Here is a 23321-nt window from a genome sequence, read left to right as displayed (position 1 = left end):
AGGACAGGCAACATTACAAGAAGAAGGCTATGCACGAAGCTATGTATATTATCTCTTGGCCTTTTCTGTTTCTGCATCAAGTTTATACTATCTGATATTAAGTTGACTCTAATTACATTCTGTATGTATAGCCTAGCAAATAGTACCATAGCCTTTTTCAGGATCCAAAAGTCCCTTCACTGTTATGTTAAATGCAATAGGATTAGAGACCTTAGTTCTTTATTATTTCCATCTTTTTCATTCATATTCATATAGTCTCTGCAAAATGGTTTATATGCAAATTCAAAATTTCTAGCTATATTTGCTTGATTGTGAGTATTCTCAATCTTTTCCATTTATTACTAACACTGCCATAAATACTTGGAAAATCTGCAACATCTTCACTTGCAAGTGTCACATTTTATCAGCTTTATTTCTACCTTTTTTTCTCTGTTTGCAAAGATATTATCTCTTCATGCTGTCACTGAATTAATTTTTCCTTCACAAAAATCAAAGTGATTTTCTGAGAGCAACTACAAATTGTTGTTCTGCTAGCTACTAGTTGGATATACCTAAATATGGTAATGGCTAATATAACATCAGTCAACAATAAACAATCCAGTAAGCCTAAGTACTACCTTGCCTTTCATAAACTGAATATCAGAAGTTTGCTTATGTCACCAATCACATATTAGATTTCTACTACATTGATCACAGTTCCTATTTCAGAGCTAAATAAGTTGAAGCCTTTTACACTTTGAACTTCCATAAACACTGGCCAGTGCTGGATGAGTTTAATGGGAATTAGAAAATCTGAAGAGCCAAGGTTTGCTTACTCCTGGATTCAGTTACAGTCATGCTGCTCAACTCGACTCTCAATGACTGCATGGTCAAGGCTTACCATCTTCACCTGATTCCAATAATAGCTCTTTCAACGATATCTCATAGAATCATAGGGCTGGAAGGGACCTTGGAAGTCTTCTCGTGCAAACCCTTGCCCAAGGCAGAATTCTGTCCTTTTATGTATTGTCTTGTTGTATTTCCATCAATCTTGTCAAGCTTGATAATTATTTTCTAGTATGAATTCTACTTCTATCTATTTGCTGTTTAAAGGAGTAATCAGATTTTATTTGTCCTCATTGATTGATTCTTCTTATATGGCAGCCTTTTAGCTTTAAAATATTCTCAACACTGGCAAAATCTATGCAATGAGAGGCTTTGCTATATTCAATAATGCAAAGGCAACTCTCCCTCTCCTTCTTGATCCTTCTCTTATCTATTTTGTATTATCTATATAAATCTCATATTCAGCAGTCTCTTTTGAAATCTTCCTCTTCATTTAGCACAGCTCTAATTGGTAAATAAAACTTTACTTGCATAAGGAATTAGTGCAACAGTTTGTTAATTTATAGTCTCTTTTATTTCTGTTCCCCAAAATTTACACTATTTTTTTTCAGCTTCTAGGCCAGACAGTGTTATTCCATAATTTATGACATAAAAGTTTTAAAACTTTAACTATTTCTTCTGAACTTTTATATGGTTCAGTCTGAACATCATTTGTGCCTGGTGTTTTTCTATATCAAAAATTGTTTATTGCCTGTTGTACCCAGTGCTTTTTTTCTGGAAAAAAAAAGGTGCCGGAACTCAGAGGTGCTGTCACTGGGAGCGATGCCGGTGTCTTGCTATGGCGTCACCGCCCGTCCTTTGCACCTGCGCCCCTGCGGCTCGGAGCCACATGCCATAGGGATTTCCTTCCCCACAGCCGCTGTGGGGATTCCCCACCCTGCAGTTGCCACGCCACAGCGTGCTGAGCCCCCACCCGGAGTTGCTCCGAACCCCGACCCAGAGCTGTGTTCCTCGTGGCAGTGGTCTCCAGCGCCAAACAGCCTCTTTCCAACCACATCCAGAAAAATTTCTAACAAACATTGGAATTCTCAAGGCCATGTTTGGTATTTCCCAGCAATCTGTTACTGGAAGGAAAAAGCAATCCCTGCTGCGTTACTGATCCCAGAGAAGCATTTGCATGTATGCAGGTATCCTTAGGCTGCCATAGTTATGGATGAGAAATATTGGTTGCAAAGTTGGCATTTCTGGATGTAATACAGATATTTTGGGCTTATTTTTGTTTCTTTGCATGTTTGATATTTTTAAAAAGGCATATGCTACTGACTTAGCTTATGCACATATGTAACATCTTTTGCTAGGATACATGATCACTGCTTGTCCAGAATGTGAAAAGTGAAAGGTTGTGACTAAACAAAATTTTAATGTACAGATAATACCACCAGAAATTATTTTAACCTTTTTAATAAATGTTGTTATTGATGTTAAGCTCACCATGGAAAACATCATATATTGTTATGTACCGGTATATACTAGGTTAATTATTTAAAGACTGAAGTGCAACATAACTAGATTCTAAATAATCTATTTTTCAAAACACACAACACTCCAAACAGTAAAAGTAAAGTGCAAATTAAGAATATTTCATTCTTAACAATTGTTTAATTTAAAGTGGTTTAGCTGTAATAAATGGTTATAGATTCAAAATAGTTTTCAAGAGTGTACAAAACATACTATTGTTTCTAGCATCAGCTAAATTAGACATATTACATTGAGAAAAATGTTTCTCATTTCTTTCCTGTTACCTTTATTGATTTCATTGCAGAGATATTAACATAGGAAATAAATTATTATTGTTATCTAATAATACATGATACCTTTGATTGAAAGCCACAATCTTTTCTTCTTTGAAATTCTTCCAAATGAGATCAGAAGAGATCACATTTTTCAGGTTGGGCACCTCTCTTGTGAAACACCTTATTTTGAAAATCTGTATAGAACTCTCCCCTACAGAGTGATCCACATAGAATTCTTTCATGAGGTAAAATTTTGAAAAATATGGGAACAACTAATAAAAGGATTGTATTATTTTTGTGTTTTGTGTTTTCTGTATGTATTAAGCTGTTCTGAACAGTGTGGGAGCAACATCTTACAAATATCATTAAATAAATATCTGAGAATATATATATTTTGCACTGGTTTTAACAGCATCTTATCACTCTTCATAACTCCTTAAGTTTATTTTCTCAGAATTTAAGCATATTAAAAGTGTTCCTTATATTTTATTTCATGTTTATATTGTGCCAAGTCCATCTTGCTGGTACAGCCACTTTCATTATTTTGTAGAAGTGTTTAATACCAATGGCCTGTTCTACTATGTATTCTTGAAAGTTTCGTGACTGACTGGACTGCATTTCATTTTCTATTTCCTATTATTTAGTCTATTTCATTTTGATATTGTCCATAAAATAAGGGCATCTACAAAATCTGCTATGTAGACATCTATGTTCAAAGGAGAACATGGGTGTATATACGTATTGAACTTACATTTATGTAGGTTACATCCATTCCAACTTTTCCATTTTCAACACTGCAGGTATTATTATATCCTTTCTTGATATTCCATTTTGAACTTCTTACGGTTTGTCACATAATTCCCAATTGTGTTTGTAGTGGATTGCATAATAGTGATTTTTATTGAATATTAAGTCTACTAAATATGAATCCAAACTGATTAATTATATTCAAAGACTTCTGTTGAGTCTTTGCAGATCTGACAAAATTACATTGATACCATCTCATATTTTATATTTTATAAAATTGAAATGTAATTACCCTATGGAAAAATAATTTGATAAAGATTCAATTCTGTAGCAATTGAATTAGGTGAAGTGGCTGTTTAAAATAGAAAATGGTAAGGTTAGGGAATAATTCTGTGCCGAAAAATTGAAATTCTAAACAGTACTATTTATTTTAGAAGAAGGTCTACACTGTAATTTTTCTATTCCAGATCCAACAACTGTTTCTGAAGGCAATAAGCAAGAGACTTCCTTGAAGCATAGCTAGGTTTAAACTAACCTAGAATCCGGTCAACCCTATCATACGGTTTATTACAGCAGAGCATGGAACACTCCTCCCCTTTTTATCTACTTCTAGCTTATAAATTGGGGTTCTCATCTGGATTTCACCTTTGCCATTACCAAGTTGGTTCTTTCACGCTCAGAATATATTATTTATACATTTTTAAATCCAATTGTTTTATTTCAATTAAAATATGTAGTTGTATTTTTAATTGGTACTCTGAGCCTTTTAAGGTCTTGTTGATTGATCTTACAGGTATGTGTATATGTGTGCATATGTGGTTATTGCATGATATTTTTCTTTCATAGTTCAGGAGATATCCAGTGCCATTAACAAAAGAAATGAAAATGCAGGGAATTAGTAGCCTTCCAAACACTTCAGTGAGGCTTTTGTCTTAGAGTGTTTCTGATATTTATAATTAATTTAAGTTAAATGGTATTTGCAATGTACATTATAACATTTCTTTCTTCATTTCATACTCTGGTTTCTCTTCAGATCGTATAAATCTTTCGCCCCCCTTTTCATTTCATGACCCAGTCTTGAAATCCTTATTCTGCTCAGTACCTACATTTTCGTGCTGCACTTTTCTTTTCAATTAATTATTGAAAGAATAGCACTGCATAAAATATTGATTGGTTGCCTGACATCCATTTCAGACTATACACCGAGCAAAAAGGTAATACAAGTCTTTTCAAGAGTTCTCTGTTTTTTTAATATATGAACAGAGATTTAAAATGTTAATTTTATTTTACTATCTTGGTATTTTAACATTCTCAAGTACAACAGCTATTCAGTTTAATTCTTTTCTAATAGCAATATTTCTTATTAAAATTAGCATTTTACAAGTTAAAGTTTGCTAATGTCTTAAAATGAGAGAGTTTGAATGGCAGTTGGTGTCCCAGAAATATGGAGACTAAATTATTGACAGAATAGTGAGAGTCCAGATATTCCTCATGGAGAATGTGAGAATGCTGTTCTCTTTCTCTCTCATTTTATATAGCTATTTCAGCTGCAAGACTTAAATAGCCTACTCTAGAAAGTGCAGTAAGCCCTAAAGGGAAAGCAAATCTTTAAAATAAATCCCTTGAGTCAAACTCAGTTCTTGATGGCTACAGAGACATCACATGCTTGTTTTCTTAGCAGCAACATAGATATGGTTTGCCAAGTTATTGTTTTCTGTAATTTTTTTAAATTCCCAGTCTCATCTGTACTTAAAAATATATGATACAGTTCTCTCACTGTTATAACGACATTAATGGTTCTGTAATTTCTTATAGCATAGGCAAGAAGTTGTAAGACCAAATAAAAAAAAAGAGAGAGCCCATTCTTGACATATGCTATAACATCTCTTTGTTATTAAAAACTCTCGTTCCCATTACCACTAACGGGGTAAAATGCTGTATCGTAAGACAACCTATTTGACAACGAAGTATGTCAAATGGGCACTTACAGAATGCATCCAAAATGTATTCATTGATTCAGCATATGGCATATATACAGAGGTCATGCAGTCACCAATATACAGATTTAGTTTAAATAAAGCATCTGTGTGTGTGTGTGTGTGTGTGTGTGTGTGTGTGTGTGTGTGTGTGTGTGTGTAATGTGCCACATGAATAATTTGTTATATATATCTATATATAGGAACAAAACATTCTGTTTTCCAGAGACATCCAATAACATAATTTTGGACAGATTGGTTTTTCTTGATCTTTCTATGGAGTGTGCCAAATTCTAACCCAGCACTTTCTCTAACTCTGCCAGCATCTAGCCATGCATTTAATAAGATAAGAAAAAAATGAGTTTCTTTACTTTGAGAACAACCATAAAGTATGGAAAACTGTATTTATGACCAAAGTGAAAATAGTAATTTAATAAAAGCTTTCTTTGTGGTCATTGAAATGCACTCTAACATTTCTGTAAATATATCATGCAGTGGTAGCAAGATTACATAGGCATATGGATGCATAAGAACATAAAGAACAAAAGTTTTCTGACATCAATTTACTTTTTCTGACTATCTGTTCCTTACAGTTGCATGGCAGCTATTCCCTGTAGAATATAAAAACATGAGGCTCTTAAACTGTCATTTTAAATTAAAGCCAGTATGTTTCAATTGACTAATTTATTTATATTCTTGATGTAATTTTCAAAAGTGAGCTGACAGTTTAGCTGTGCATTTCTTTTTCCATCAAGGAAGTAACTGATGGGACTTTATTCAGCAGCAAGTGGATTTTTTTTTGCTATGCATAGCGTTTTTAAAAAAGATTTGGATTACATGTAGGGTAGGGGTACTATTTATTATTTCATACCAGCTCAGGAAAGCTGCAAATTCTTTTCCGTACAGTTCTGGGACTCTTCATTTCTCTATTTTTGCACTCCCTTTCAGTACTACTAGTATGCCCATTCATTTTATTTACCTTATTTTATTGCTCATTTTTAAAAAATCTTATTAAAATTTTAACAGAAGATATTGCATAACTCTGTTATGATGAAAAAAATGAAATTAGAGGCCCATAAAGAAAATAAATTGTAAAGATAAGGTAAAAACAATCAGAATGCATCAGCAATTATTTATATATTTACTGAGTGTAATTCTTTTATCTACGGAATAATTTATGATTTTAATTTATATAGTCTCTCATTTTAAATACACGACTCTGGGAAATTTACAACAGTTCAAAACAAAACAAAAACACAATATTAAAAATCTATCCTAAGGTATGGCTTTCATGTAGAGAGACATCTTTTTAAAATAAAAATATAACAACAAATGTAAAGTCTTTGATGCTCTCTCTGAGCTTGGTTGTTTGTAGATGCTCTGTTACCAGACTAGGTAGTGTCTTCATTTCTAGAGTTGTAGATGTTACTTACTCTGGTAACAGCGTGTTTGTAAGCAAACAACCAAGCCCAGAGAACACCAAGGACCTCACAGTTCAACCCTGAGCTACATATATTCTCTTCTAAATACAGATGTGTATAGTTTTATATCTCTAAAGTTCACGTAATTAAAATAGCAAAATATACTCCCAAACTAGATAAAGAATATTTGCTTGGATTTTGCAAGTTTTTTTTCCCCTCTTCTATTTTCTTCTTGTTGATGTTTAGTTATCATTGCATGTATAGATAAAAAATGAAAACATTTAGGAATAATTTATGATGTTATATTACTTTAAAGTTTTAGTTTCTGCTTTTGTCTTTTCAGTTTGAATATCTTGCTCTTTGGACTTTTAAGAGTTGATGGACTAGAAATGCAAATACATAAAAGCCTAATACTGATAGTGAATTCATCTAATACTAAGAAGGTTGTTAGAACAGTCTCTTTCTAAGCTCTGTCCATATGATCTTGAAATAAAGTTGTAGATAAGCAGGATTAGAAAAAACATTTCAAATTTTCTTTGTCACATTTTTAAAAAATGTCCAATTATAATAACATTGTACAGAAATAAGAGTTAACTACATTCAAGCTAGAGAAATCCAGTGTATCAACTCTGATTTTTTATATTCTACCTAAATACTATTTGTAGAGAAGAGACTGAGAATATGTTGGTCATGGTGGGAATATAGAAGACTATGAAATATTAATATTGTGTTATGATTTTAATTAACATGGAAATATGTTTATTAATAATAGTTAAGGAGTAGTTGCCATCATTTACATTCACTTGTATATTGCTTTTTAGTTGTGTGGTGTTTTCTTTGATGTTAGTGAAAACTTTGTAAAGAAGCCCTATTCAGTTGTGGAATGTAAACTCTTGACAACTATGTTTCAGATTACAATGAAACATGATTAAGGACTCTCCAGATAAGTAATTAACTGTTAAAAATGTCTTTCATGCATAGCTGCCATTGGGTAGACATATTTGATACTGTACAGTGAACTATTGAGCATAATAAGCAGATGTAATATTTAATGACTCATTAGGCAATAAGCTCCTTTGTAATATAAATTTAATATGAAGATTGACAGTCTGTTCCATTTTGCAAAAATAAATATTTTGTTCTCAGAATAATCTGTTACTTTTATATATCTTACTACTAGCTGTAAAATTGTAGTGTGAGCAAGCTAAACATTCATTGTATATTCTGTTGGTCCATTTGCAAAAAATGTGCTCTGTAAAAGCTATAACTGAAATTGATGATTATGTAGGAATTTTTTCCCTGCAAAGCTGGTACTACATTCTGGAGCACTGCACCGTTCATCAAAATATTTTTATGGGTATAAGTGTCTCTTGATAGGAAGGCAATCAGCAGAAATCACTTTACTTTCCCTACCCTCCAATTTGTTCAGTTTCGTTCCACCAATGCTCGATCCAATTCAATAATCATATAGCAGTTTGAACTACAGTCTCTTTATAGGTCTATCCGTACAGACATTATTATGCTAATGCAGTCCTACTTTAGGTTTGTTTTTGCCTTGGTGGTAAAAATTTTAGAGGTTGTTTTCCTTATTTTTAATAAATATAAAAATATTGTTAATTTATTGCAAATCCTTGTATTAAATACATGTGTCATTACAACATTTGCTAATGATTATTACTAAAAACTAAAATCTTATATAATTAAAGGAAATATTTTAGAAACAAGAGTACACTGTGTTTTAATTATCTATTTCTTTAATCTGAAATTACTGTTTTCAGGTACAATTGAAAACCAGCTTTTCAAGTCAGTACATAATTCGTACCCAGCCCACAAATACATGCTTGTCCACACTTGAATGTGCAGCTATTGCTCTAACCATTATGGAAAAAAATGATGCAATTAAAGAGGTAGGTAATTTTAAAGTCATGTGCTCCGCTAATGGAATTATCAAATGCAAGCTATGCTTTTAAAAAAAACAACAGGTTGTTTTACTGGCCACAGTTCAGGTTTTTTTACTCTTATCTTTTCTTAAATCTTCCTAATTAAGATCTGTAATACGTTAAGTTTAGAAAACCTGGCAGAAAGAAATATCATTCTCTTAAGTTTCTTTTTTTCTACCCCCTTATTCTTACATTAATTTTGCCAGTTCTTTTCATATGCTTCATACCACTTCTTTGATAGGCATTCAGAAAGCTTCTTTTTCAACATTGTGTACTGTTGCTCCACTGTGGCACAAAGCATGTAAAATCAATTTCCTTGGTTTTCACTGTCATTTTGTTAGCTAAATGAGGTCTGTGGGTGGGTGCTTGGGAGTGGCTAATGAAATAAAGGAGAATTTGGAAATATTTCAAAGAAAGAGTCAATAATGTGTCTGTCAAGGTTCCGACTAACGAACCCAACCAAGAAAGCACCATTAATGCAAAACTATATTGAGTACATCATTGAGTACAAATGAAGCAAAAACCAGCTCTGATTAATTCCATGCAAACCATTATAATTAAAATATAGAATTCTCCCTCCCCCTATTAGTGCAGGTCACATGGTCCATTCGAGTCCCAAATTGTTATGAGAAAGTGTCTGTGGGTTTGCAAATACCTGCTGAAATGTCCTTGGTTCACATGGGGCGGATTACTTGTTGTCTAGAGCTTGCATTCCATTCTCCTGTCTCCCCCCTAGTTCATTGGCAAACTGAGAAGTGATAATGATGGCAACCTCGCATGCGTGCTTCGAGCTTAACAGTGCCTTTGTACCAAGCAAATGAGATTAGTAAGACACTTGATTTGTTGGTTTTATTGCATAACTTTGCTTGCATTTGTTCAGCAATTATCAAAGTTATGGTGGCACTGGATTATGACCAAAGTTATGGTGACAAATGGACTGAGACCGATTCCTAATAAACATTGCAGAAGCCCCACAGTCACATGATTGTGATCTGGGTACTTGGGACCTCAACTCACAACTTCATTACAGTCATCTGTGGTCATATGATTGCCATTTGTGTCCTTCCCTGCTGGCTTCCCACATAAGTCAATGAGGAAGCTGGTGGGGAAGCTCTCAGGTTACTCCAGTAAGTCACTTCCACCTGCAGCACCCCTCTACTCATGGCCTCCATCAGGCCTCCCAAGACCTTCCCCAACTTATGGCCAGCCTGTGTTGGCCCTCTTATTGCTTGTCTCTACCAGTTCATGTCTCTCACATAGCTGGGACCAATATCACTTCCCCCTTAAGATTCCACATGTCTTGGACATGATAGCAACTGGGACTGCCAAGACTGCTATCAATAAGTGATACAATCATGTGATGTCACACTTTACAACTGCATTACTTAGCAATGGAAATTTCCATTCCAGTTGCCATTATAACTTGAGAAATGTTGAATTTTCACCTTTTAATCTATATAACGTGGATATGCAGGTTTGCATAAATATAGAAATATATGTTAAAAGTAAGATATTGCTTCATTAAATGCATTGTATAGCTGTCATTTGATCATACATTTGTGGGACATTACCAAGTTAAGTTTAGCAAAAATGCATTTTTTTTCCTCCATGTACAGCATTAGTTTAAGCTTGGTAGGTGAACAGATATAAGAGGAAGGAGAGAAATGAGGTAGGTATAAGATTTACAACCATGTAGCAACAACCTAATCTTATTACTTTATTCAGAAATATGTCCCTCTTACTTACCAAGGCTTCCAAAAATTGTATTTGAAATTGTGGTGTCCTCCTGTGCCTCCTTTGATTCTTAATCACCCCTTTCTTTCATAACTTTTCCTTCTTGCTGTTATTTTAGTGTCATTAATCTCCTAACTCAAAGCTGTGACTGCAGTTCCTTGTGTAACTGCTGTGTAACCAACAATTATGACAAGACTTAGAAACTAGTCCTTTCATCATATAAATGCAAAGGGAGTTTATAAGAAGAAATTAAAAAAGGGGGAAAAAGAAAAACATATAGCCTTCCTTTACCATGACATAAGAAAATCAATATGTGAGCATTGTAAAGGAATATTTTTGAATATTTGATGGAGTTGCAATTTACATCCCACGTGTAGCTTGGGATATTTTTTCCTTCACATAGCCACGCTCAGTTTTGAGTAAAACCAACACTGACTGTTCTGAATGGCTATAGTCTTCTTTTCAAAGAAGAGTAGAGGATTCTTGATATGAGGAAGACGTTTGGTATAAAATTAAAGGACAAGAATATGGCAATCCTTTTAGAAACAATAGACCATGTTTGTGATCAAAAAAGGAAAGAAGATAGAAAGAGTAGGTGTCAACGCTGCAACTTCATTTTCAGTTGTCACAGTTGGCAGGGGGGGATGTGTGCTTTTGCGGTTAGACAAAACAATAAGCTGTCCTGTGGGAACCAAGGTCATTGCTGCTTGGGTTTTGGCGGACTGAGCTTTCTGTTAGAAAGCCTGCCAAAGTAGTTTATTGGGGAATGTGATTTATGACATGCTTTGGGGTGGGAAGATCAACTTTGAAACTTTGTAACAGTGGGGAGGGAACTTCAGTCTTGGTTTCACTTTTGACCGTGGCGATACTTTGTAGCCAATAAATATGTTCTTTAAGGAAACCTTTTGCCTTGGATTTCTGCTTTTTTTTTCCTGGTCTCATCTATTGGAACCATGACAATAGGTATTGGCTAGGATGGAAAGCTGCTGAATAATGCTGTCTTCTACCATCACCTTTCCCATAGCAGCTGATTAACCTTCCTAAATTGAAAAATGGATCTCAAATCCCATTTTGTTTTGTCTCCCTAATAACCTCACACTCTGTAAAAATTAAATTGGCTGTCTCATTATTGCTGAGGGAACTGATGATGGACAGATATTGTTGCTCTATCTTGAAATAGGTCTCAAAAATATTGTGATGAAAATCCACATATCACACATAATCATGAAAAATAGTACATGAAACATGAATACAATGTGGGGTCTGGGTTGTCTGTATAATATGGAATTATTGAAAGTTCTATTTTTACCTTCTTCTACCCCTGCTTCTATCTATTTTTCAGTCTGTTCTGTTAACCAGATTTTCACTTGCTACCATTGTTATAGAATGCTCATAATCTTATTTCAATTAAGTGATTAATAGTCCTACATGCAAAATAATTGCTTCACAAGTTATTTTTCAAAATGACCTAAGAAAACTTGGTAATCAGCATGAAGATTAAAATGTATCTGTAAGCCCACTCCCATATGTAGATATTTATATGAGATTAAAAAGTATATATTATGTCAAAACATTTACCATAGGAGCTATTTCAATCTACTTAAAATTGCCAAATGACATTACAAGAATTTGGCACATGATATCCCTAGAGGTTAAGCTTATTTTACTAGGTCAAGGAAGAACAATAAGACATTAACCTTTGTTTTGTAAGAGATCCCACTGCTTTGTGATGGAAGACTCTGTCAAAATGCTAAAATGCTTTCCATGCACTTTGCCTTTTGGACATGTCACTTGAAATGGCTGTCAGCTTTGCCAGAAATTCTCCCAGAGATGATTTTTAATATAAAGCTTATTCCTTATTGCTAACTTTTAGACCAAATAGACTGAAAAAGCTTTATGAAACTCTTTAAATAGTACATTAGAATATAAGTAATATGCTGAAAAACATAAGTTTACTATGTAGCAAAAAAACAAAACAATGGCTATCCTTGAAGTTTTGGAAGTTGTATCTGTCATGTCATAATGAAACTGGAAAAGTTATAAAAGTTTAGAGAGTTCACAGAAATAGAAATCAATCCAGTCCTTTATCATATCACCACATAGAATATTTTTTATTTTTATTATTCATTAAATTGATATTCTGCTTTTCATTGAGGTGGTCAAGGTTGTTGTGGCAAATGATCCATCCTGCTATCTTTGTCCCTGACCCAAAGTCACCCAGTGAGGTTCTGTGGCTGAGTATGCACCAGAACCTAAGTCTTCCTGTTCTTAGTCTGAGTCCAAAACCTGTATACAGTGTGATGCTCAGTCTCTCATTTAACCTGTTCCTTTTCCGTTCAAATCTTAATGAAGCTTTATACATTTTACAGTCACATGTTCATCATTTCTATATAATTCAGTTCAAATTTCATTTTCTATTGCTCAATTCCAGTAATATTTTACTATATTAAATGGGCAGATGAAAACCTTTGAAAATTAATTCAGTTGTTCTCATGGCATTATCTTCATTTTTCCATTTTCCTGTACTGATAAATCTTGATATGTTAATCAGTACTCTTTGTCCACTGTTTCTTTTCTTAAAATATTTTCCTATACCAAAAGCAATGAGGTATTTTCAGGCACAGCCCATATTTATATTTACCGTATATACTTGAGTATAAGCCGAATTTTTCAGCCCACTTTTTGGGCTGAAAAATTCCACTTCGGCTTATACTCCAGTCAACAAAAAAACTTACCGAGGACTTGTGCGCGGCCGAGGCTTCGGTGCTTCCGGGATCGCGCACACCTCTCCCAAGCCGCCGCCGTCCGGAGACCTGCCGAAGTTTGGGGAGGTTTGGGGAGGTGCGCGCGCACCTCCCCAAACGTCGGCAGGTCTCCGGACCTCCGCGCCCTGCCTGCCTGCTTCTTTCCGCTGCGGAAAGAAGCAGGCAGGCAGGGCGCGGAGGTCCGGAGACCTGCCGAGGTTTGGGGAGGTGCGCGCCTCCCCAAACCTTCCCAAACTTCGGCAGGTCTCCGGACGGCGGCGGCTTGGGAGAGGTGCGCGCGATCCTGGAAGCACCGAAGCCTCGGCCGCGCGCAAGTCCTCGGTAAGCTCCGGGCGGTCACTTGCTTCGCGTCTCCTGAGGGATGGGGGGGCGACTGGAGCGGGCGTGTTTCCTCGCCTGCTGGGCGCCGCGATTTGCCCGGGGAACGCGCGGGCCCCGAATGGCAGCGTGGAGCGAGGAAGCGGACAGCCAGGGCTTCCCCGAGAGCCGCAGCCACACAGGGTATTCCTGTGTATTCAGGCTTGCAAAATGGCGGATCGAGCCTCTGCTGGCGGCAGAGGCTTACAGAGCGCGGATCCAGCCTCCGCCGGCGGCGGAGGCTTGCAGAACGGCGGATCGGCTTATACTCGAGTCAATAACTTTTTCCAGTTTTTGGGGGTGAAATTGGGGGTCTCAGCTTATACTCGAGTCGGCTTATACTCAAGTATATACGGTATTCCATATTCTTAATATGGTACTTTGTACCTAATGTTTTTTATATCTACATTAATTTTTGACTTTGCAAAGCCATAATAACTAATGCCAACCAAATATTTTATTTATTTTTATTTTAATTCCATTTATATCCCGCTCTTCTCCGAAGACTCAGGGCGGCTTACAAGCTTAGCAGTAGCCTTCATTCTATGTATATGCCTGCTTATTAGGGCTTTCACACACACCCCAAGTGGCATTATTACAAAGTCAGCTTAATTGCCCCCAACAATCTGGGTCCTCATTTTACCTACCTCGGAAGGATGGAAGGCTGAGTCAACCTTGAGCCTGGTGGGATGCGAACCTGCACTAATTGCAGGCAGCTGGTGTTACTTAAGGAGGCATTAGCCCACTGCTCCACCAATTGCTTTACTGGCTTTAAAAAAAAACCCAGGGATATATATTCCACAGCCTCAAGCAAATTTATTTATAGATTAATATCACTTCCAAATAACTGCAGAAGCAAGGTATTTATTTCACTTCAGGCCTAGGTAATGGATGTCTAGCTCTAAGTTTTCTTTTCTTTTTTTGTCTTTCTAACCAGACTGTACTTCGTCCTCTTCAAGCTCTTTGTGCTTTCCAGATCCAGCATGGTGCCCAAGTCCATCACAGCAAGGAGCATCTTCTTAAAAATGGTTTATATGACAAACCAATGCCAAAAAATAAACGCAAGCTCAGGAGAATGGAACTTTTAGTGAATAATGTTAAAATTTAGGAACGTCATATAGATTTATTATTAAAGATTTTTATTCTTTTTAGCTAATGAAATGGAGTTGATTATGGATTTGATCCAAATAAAAATCTCCTAAAATGAAACACATTCACGTGGCTCCCTGCCCAGAATTCAAGAGTGATACAAAAGCAAAATGCCTGGGAAGCTTTTTGAATTTGTGCTTGAATTTTTCATGATAATGATAATGAAGAAGAAGAAGCAAGAAAGAATATACATTTTCTTAAGTGTTATCATTTTGACTTAAATTAAACTATAATTTCAATGTTTTTTCCCTTATTTTTTTACTGTGGTGGACATAATGTAATATAAATATTGATATGGAAGTGGATATTAGTACTGTAAGTCATAGAAATCCTAGTAGACATAAGAATCCAGAATTCCTGCTTTTTTAACAGTTAACAAACCTGTTTTCAAATAAGTGTATTTTGGGACAAGTTTTCCTATGTCATTAATGCCTGGCAAAAAAGTAGACATTCCAATCTTAAAACAACAAAGCAAATAAAGAGTATGAAACGGTCTACTTTTTCTGTGACATTGCAAACAGACTATGGCACGAAAGCATAAATTTTATTATGGTGATTGCATTCTACTTTTCCTTGGTGGTATTGTTACATTTATGTCAAAAGGTTATATTTTTATATGAATAGTGCATTTTTATCCAATTTAAGAACTATTGTAACATAAATTAAAGACTAAGAAAATAAAAAATAATGCCTTGAGTCAATATTATATATCTATCCATGTAGTTTTTATAGACAGAAATGAAATCATTATTTCTGAAATTATAAATTGCAAGTAAAAACTGCTAATTTGGACAGAGAACATTGCTATTGTATAGAGACCTACATGAAACGGATAACTGGAAAGTCACTAGCAATTAGGCATTGTTTGTATTGATGAGAATAGTATCATTTCTTATTTCAGACTCAGTACTGCATACATTATTTTATCCTGACACTTGTCTTCATTATCATAAAGACTACTTTTTTGTAAGAATATTTAATTTTCTTAAAGAAAGACAAATTTTTGTACCTTAGAAGTGAGCAACTAATAAGCATCTTGGAACATCAGAATTTTGCAAGTTCCAGCCAATCAGCATTTTTCTTCAGACTTGTAAGTTTAACCCCAAGCTCTTTCACAGTAGATGAATGATTGGCATCACCAATAAACCTCCAAGCAGTCTATCCACAAGGTTAGGGAAGGTATTCATTATAATTGCAGCAAATATTTATATTATATTAAATATTTCTGTAGTTGAAACTCTAGGTCACCAAGGTAGCCCCCATTCTCACAGATGTTTCCACTGGCACCTGTCAAGTACTAATTTCACCTGATTTTGATTTATACTTTTTTAACTTAAAAAAAAATTAAACGAGAATATGAGCTGCTTCAAAGCACCAATTGCTGGTCCCAATAAATGAAGTGTAGGCATTGCAAGAAATTAAAAATAGTGGTGGCTGCAGTCCAGTGCTTGCAAGTTTGCCTACCTCTCCTGGAAAAAAAAAGGTGTAAGCATGGCATGGCATGGCCTCACGAGTTTGCCGTCTGCTAATTATGTTTTCTAACAAACCATTTTGTGAGAAAAACCATTGTTTTCAGAAGTTCAAATATATTTACTGCTCCCAAATTATTAGAAACCCTAACATTCTTGGGACTGACCAATGACATTAATCATACATTTTAATATTTCAAAAATCAGAATAGATTTGCAGGCATTTGGTTCATATAAGACAATATGAAGCAGCTGATCTTCTTGAGTGTTATTGGATCTTTTAAAATAAAATTTTAGTAGTATATTTAGCATACTATTAATACATGAAGACAAGCTGTGATACCTGTCTATATTGAGCTGCCAGTAAAAGCAAATTCAGAACTTAAGTCAGTAGAGATAAAATTATTCCAGTCACATTGGTTTTGTGATTTCCATGTTGCATATTACACTTTGTTTTCAATCTTTTAAAGCTCTTTTTTGTGGAAAAGTTGCTAATATCTCCATCTTGATAAATCATAATGTATGTCACTAAATTCCATTCAAGATTTTTTTAAAAAATATTATGTATATGGATGTGATTATGTATATTTTAAGGAATGGTTATGTTTTTAGGGATTTGGTGAAGAAATTTATCTACAAGGGATCAAAATTTTCTGCACTTGTCCTGTAATAAAACTGGTCTTGCGTGCCAGTCTGTCTTATTAAATCCCTGCTGCAGCATTGCCCAGCTCATATGACTGAGAATTAGAGTTCAAAGTATTAAACATCAAATTTAAATTGAAGTTCATCCAATAAGGACAATATAATAATACTAGTCTCTTATTCTAGCAGAACCGTTTTGTCAGGAACATTAGAAAAACAAACCAAACTATTCTTCATATGGATTCAGAGAGCCTCTTCTGATTTGCGGCAAATAATAGATATAAATAAATGCCTTTTGCATGATATATGTGGCTGTGTGTTTTAAACAAGAAAATTGTCATTTCCTTGAACAAGAGTGCTTGATTAAAGAGTTTAGGGCACAAAATATATGTTTACAAAATTTTTCTGCAGGATAGCTCTTCTTAATATTGCTGATTTCTACCTGAAAATATCTAATGCATTATTCAGAAAAGGCAGAAGCAAATGCTGAATGACCCAGGAATTCCAACGTAAAATTATGTTGGAACCAAAACAACTATGTAAAATGCATGATAAGAACTAATGCTCAGTTTTAAATTTTAATTGGTTTGGTCTCAAAAGAAAAGCGGAGGCACAGCGTACATTCTTAAAAAGCACTTTGGCATGCTACCTATTAGAGCTATTTTAAGTAACTTGCTCTAAAAAGGAATTCAGGGGAGTGCACTTAACATGTAGTGGTTGCAAGTGGTAACTTGACATGAATAGAGAGGAACAAAGCAAATCTTTATAGAGTTAAGGGTGATTTCCACATTTGGCAGTGTTGAATTGTTTAAGAAAAACCTCTTTACCTCATGCTTGGAAAATCCAATTGCTTCTTTATTTCTCTAAAGACATGGTGTCAAGAATGAAAATTTGGCAGCTACCGTACTTGCCTCTCTGTTTTCACCTTGCCATTAGAATAAGGGGGGGAGGTATTTTCAAATGGATTAGTTAGAGAAATGAAACCACACCAGTTCTATGGAAGGTTGCTGAAAGTCAGCAGTATAGAACCCTTTCAAGGACATTTTAGCAGGTGTGAAGAAGATAGCAGACAGGTCCCATAACAAAGAGAACATGTTTACATGAGCTACATGGACATCCGGGGTGGGGGTTGGCTGGGAAAGTCATTGTTATATGCTATGGTCTGATGCCTTGGGATTGTAGAGTTATTTGTACCTTGCTTTTACCAGGCCATGTATTCAATAAACAGTAAGTTTTTCAGAAATGAAAATAATCCTGGATTTTTATTTGGATACTTAACCTGGAGGTTGACACATGGATTGGATGGTTCTACTATGGAGAACAATCATAACAGAACAGAAGTTTTGCTTAAGAAAGGTTACCAATGCAGTCTCTGGTATATCCAAGTAGTGCTGGGAGTTGATATCTATCACTGAAGGATCAACCTTTCTAAACATTCAGAAATCTGGAATATAAGAAAAGAATGAAAATGTCAGTTCTGCTGTATTTGATTCCATCACCGCCACATGCCCTGTTTGGAAAAGAATAAAGTGGCACTTAGCCAAGAAAAAGTTTCCTGCTGGTTTTTTTTTTAAATGGCCTTTTAAATATCCCTCTAACAAAGACTACTTGATAATTTGAGAAACATATTTTTAATGTGCTTTTTAAAATTGAGTGTTACATGTATTTTAAATTCCAACATTCTATTTAATCACTATGTCCCTTTATAGAGACGCATATTGACACACACAAATGATTTATAAAAACTTACATAAAAATAGAAAAACATTTTTAAAAAACAACAATCCTAGGTAAAAGCAATGGTAAACTGACCAAAGCTGTTTATAACTCTTGAGGATTGCAAACTATCTTTAGATATCATGTATCCATTAAACCTTAATATGTTAAAAACAATGAAAATATTCAGCTGTTGTAAAATGTAATAAAGCCTGTACCAAAGGAAAATACATTTCATCAGTTTTTATAATACTTTGGATAAAATTGCCTTTTTAAAAATAGAAATTACACCTCTCTTGAATCTAAACCTTAGTATCAAGAATAATGGTACTTTCCTAATTTTTCAAAACAATTTTCTTAGCAATACTTCATATTCGGTATAGTCACAGTTCCTCAAAAATAGTCAGATTATGGGACTTACTGTTTGCCATCGTGGTGCTGCGGATGCAAGAAGATGAGCTCTGTCTTTTGCGTCTGAATTCGTTCCGCTGGGGGACCCTGGAAAGGGTTGAAAGTCACCCTGTAGGGGTGACGAGCAAGGAGGGGACCCCCGTTCGATCGCGGGAGGACGGTGGCCCTCCAAACCAGTGGGGGGAAGACCGGCCATACCAATATGGCCCATCACTAAGCTGCTGACAGCCAGTCAAAATTACCACCAAGCAACTTTAAAGCAATGCAAATGAAACTGGGTGAGATCTAATCCTCTAAGATTTTAAGTATTTTTTCCTATAAAAGCTGCCCAAAGTATTTTTTCCCAAGTGAGGAGAGAGGGAAGGGAGAAACAGCAACTATAAAAGCAATTTTAATCTAATTGGATGTATATTCTTGGGGGCTAAAAGTGTTCTTTATCTAAAAAAAAGAAATAAGACTTGAAAAACTACCATAAAAATTTTGGACTTAAAAAGCTTTAAATGGCGCCAGTGACATCTTGTGGCAAAGTATGGTTTTACAACTTGTTATTGCCTAAAAGAGACTTGGCTTTAAGCCCAAAAAATTTCTTTGACCTTGACAGTTACTACCTGTGAAAAACCCAGCTAAAGGAAGGAACTTCTGGGTGGCATATCTGGTCTGTCTGAACTATGAATGTAAACTTTTATTGATTTTCAGAGCTATGCTTGGGGAATTGGTTTCCTATTTCTTTATAAGAGAAGCATATGTTATTATACGAGATGATGGAACACCTTGGACTATAAACTCTTACTTGGCGAACAATCTCTACTATAAAGACCACCTATAACACGTGAAATAGAAGTCCCATACCCAGCTACAAAAGTTAACAAACTGTCTTTAACGTTTGATTCTAAAGTCTTCAACTTAACATGCTATCAAGAGAATATGGATGAAGATCAGGAAAAAAAATCCTTTCTATGTGGAAATCCATACACGAAACCATCCTTTCAGCTTGTGACAAAATAAGAAGCAAGATAAAGGAACAAGATGCCAGCTTAAATATACAAACCCAGACCTTGACTACAACCAAAGAACTAACAATGCAGAAAATAACAGGAAAATTGGAACAACTAAACACCAAGACAGAGGACCCAACTGACCAACAGACCCAGCCAATGGAAAAATCAGAAAAGGGAATGATAACACTGAAACTGGAAAAGTTTTTTTCACAAAAAGAGCCTTGGTGGAGCAGTGGGCTAATGCCTCCTTAAGTAACACCAGCTGCCTGCAATTAGTGCAGGTTCGCATCCCACCAGGCTCAAGGTTGACTCAGCCTTCCATCCTTCCGAGGTAGGTAAAATGAGGACCCAGATTATTACAAAGCTGACTTTGTAATAATGCCGCTTGGTGTGTGTGTGAAAGCCCTAATAAGCAGGCATATACATAGAATGAAGGCTACTGCTAAGCTTGTAAGCCGCCCTGAGTCTTCGGAGAAGGGCGGGATATAAATGGAATTTAAAAAAAATATCAGAAGAAATTTGAAGAAAAAGAAGAACAGATTGAATGGAAGATAAACTATCAGGACAATTGTGGGAAATTGGACTAATAGGGAGGCGATCTAACGAATACAAATGGGCTCATTCTTCCAAAACAACTTCAACCAAATGGTCTTTCTGATTCCAAACAAAAAATCTATAATAATAATGGGAGAACTATTGACATGGAAGGTTAGTTGGCAAAGGAAGAAAGGCAGAGTAAGGCTGAAGAAAATAATGGCTTTGATTTATTAGAGGATTGAATATGGTGGAAAATAGATAAGTTTTAGAAAATAAAGTAACATTATAATTGAATAGGTAAGGTGTGTAACAAGACCATTAGACTTTGGTGTGAAAAGGGAAGAAGGGAGAAGTTAAGTGTAACAAAGATATTTTTATTTAGTTGATAATAGTAAGAACTGTATTAGCCTAATATGAGATAGTAGATATTAAGGGAAAAAGAGAGGAAATATCTGATGTTGTAACTTGAGATTTATACTAAAGACTTATGTATGCTATTGAACCATTGATTAACCCAGTCATCACATTGCTCTTTAAATAATTATAAAATGAGAAAATTAATAAAATATAAAAAATACTCAGATTATAATGTTTGGGACATAATTTAACATAACATTAACTTCTTCAACATTAAAAATATCTCCTTAGATCTATTTATATATGTTAAAATATTTCAGAAACATGTCAATGACTTACAAGATCAATAATTCCTCCCCTCAAATGTTTCATATGCCCAACAATAAAAATACATTCTTTAGACTATCAAGTAGCCTTGAAATAGAATCTTTTGATTAATCAATTTTGGTCTTGTAAAGAAATCAGTTTAGCAATTTTAAGTCCTGAAATTACTAAGTTTCCTTTATCAGATGTTTCACTTCTTTTGTCCATAAACTATAAATGTCATTAATATCAATTCTTATTTTTTATATAATTAGGATATGGGTTTAATTTTGGGTATTGGCTCTATTGAGATGAAAGCACCTTTGGCAATAACCAAATTATCCAGTCCATATCAAGCCACCAAGATGTGGTTGACATAGTTATATTGTCAAGTGAATTAGGGAGGCTAAATTCTGTTTGCAGTTGAAACAATCCTAACATTATCACTGATCAGTGTGTTTGCTGAGAGTACATGTGTGAATGTTGAATTCTAAGCATTGCTGTAACCTAATGTTTGCTGACTTTTTTTCATTAGTTACTACTGATATTTAAAAAAAGAGTCTGTCCAATGTCCATAGACTTTAATAGGCTATTATATAAAGCCTGTCAAAAGTTGGCAGTAAAGAATTAAATTGGAGTTCAAATCAAATAAACTTTTCTTTTTAGTTCATTTTAAATACCTCACCTGTATCAGCACAAAGCTCTATTGGGGTCATTAAAAACTCAAGCTCTCTTCAGTCCAAAGTTTAATTGGGGTCATTAAAAACTCAAGCTCTCTTCAGTCCAAAATATAGAGACTATTTGTCTTATATTGTTCCTTACCTGCCAGTAAAATGTTTACAAGTGTTGCATCATATGAATAAGTCACAGTATCATACCAGAGACTAAGTGCAAGGCACCTGCATATTTCCTGAAACTTTGAATATAAATATAGTTTTACATGATACCCTTTGTGTACTGATGATAACTATTTCATATATTTCAAACTGTATATCATTTTGATAAATACCAAATTTCTTTTTTAAAAAATATCCACTATTTACAAGAAAGACAGTTATGGGTTACCACATGAAATAATCGGTGAAAAAGCAGATTTGACATATCAGAAAAAGGCAGATACAAGAGCTACTGAGCACTGAAGGATTGGCAAATGAATAATTCAGGTATAGCAATAAACATGGCATTTGGATAAAGAGATTTTTTCTTTTTATTGGCCCTTCAGATTGTGCCCTTCTGTAGCAAGAAATAAGCAGTCCAACTTTTTTCCTGTTCTTAATTATATTCTCTTGAGTCTTTGTATACTATTCTGACATTGAAATGTAATCAGCAATCCTTCTGCAATAGGAATAAAAAATGATGGTTTGAAGATAGGGAGAGAAAAATAAATATTTATCTTAAGCTGCCTAGGAGAACATTCACACTAGTTTAGGTTTTGATGGCTGAACCCTGAAAACCTAGCCATGCATATTACATTAAGTCATAATACAGGTGTGTCCAATCCAAGACTTTGGATGCAGCATATAGCACCTCAAAATGTTGCCACCAAACTCATTTTTCAGGAAACAAGAGACAATTTACTGTATTCTGTGGAGGAACAATATCATTTTGGTCTATACAGTAGGTAGTCCTAGCCTTATGACCACATAAGGAATCAGGATTTTGGTCGCTAAGCAATGTGGTCATTAAGCTAGTCATGTGATCAGATTCTATTTTCACCATGGTTATTAAGCTAATCACCACAAGTATTTAGTAAATTGGGATTGTTAAGTGACTCCAGCTTCCCTGATTGACTTTGCTTGTTGGAAGCCATCTGGGTTGATCACAAATCCCAGTTGTGACCGCATGATGCCGCAAGTGTTATAAATACAAACCTGTTGCCAAATTTCAGAATTGCAATCACATAACCGCAGGGGTGGTATGATGGCCATAACATTGAGGAAGGTCAAAAGTCACTTTTTCTGACGCTGTTGTAACTCTGAACTATTATTAAACAAATAGTCATAAGTTGAGGACTGCCTTAGTGGTTAAAGCACCAAGCTAGAAACCAGGAGCTTGTGAGTTCTAGTCCCAATTTAGGCATGAAAGCTGACTCGGTGACTTTGAGCCAGTCACTCTCTCTCAGCCCACCTCACTTCATAGGGATATTGTGGGAAAAATAGGAGAAAGATTATAGATAAATTT

The 23321-nt window shown here is 35.0% G+C and overlaps 1 protein-coding gene across 4 annotated transcripts in view; it reads left to right on the top strand.

The window, feature by feature from the left end:
* The window catches only part of DTWD2 (DTW domain containing 2), an 85743-nt gene extending 67024 nt beyond the window's left edge, over window positions 1–18719 (top strand). For 2 of the 4 annotated variants that reach the window (XM_081321761.1, XM_081321763.1), the window contains 3 exons: window positions 2774–2863; window positions 8541–8669; window positions 14496–18719. In XM_081321761.1, the coding sequence (XP_081177887.1) occupies window positions 2774–2863; window positions 8541–8669; window positions 14496–14666 (390 nt within the window). In that variant the 3' untranslated portion in view covers window positions 14667–18719. Of the gene's footprint in view, window positions 1–2773; window positions 2864–8540; window positions 8670–10318; window positions 10372–14495 lie in introns of all 4 variants that reach the window. The other 2 variants (XM_081321764.1, XM_081321762.1) reach the window with 2 other exon arrangements.
* The last annotated feature ends 4602 nt before the right edge of the window (window positions 18720–23321 follow it).

The sequence above is a fragment of the Vipera berus genome (assembly GCF_964194415.1).
Source record: "Vipera berus genome assembly, chromosome: 2".
NCBI lineage: Eukaryota > Metazoa > Chordata > Lepidosauria > Squamata > Viperidae > Vipera > Vipera berus.
This window is presented reverse-complemented; position numbering and strand designations above follow the sequence as displayed.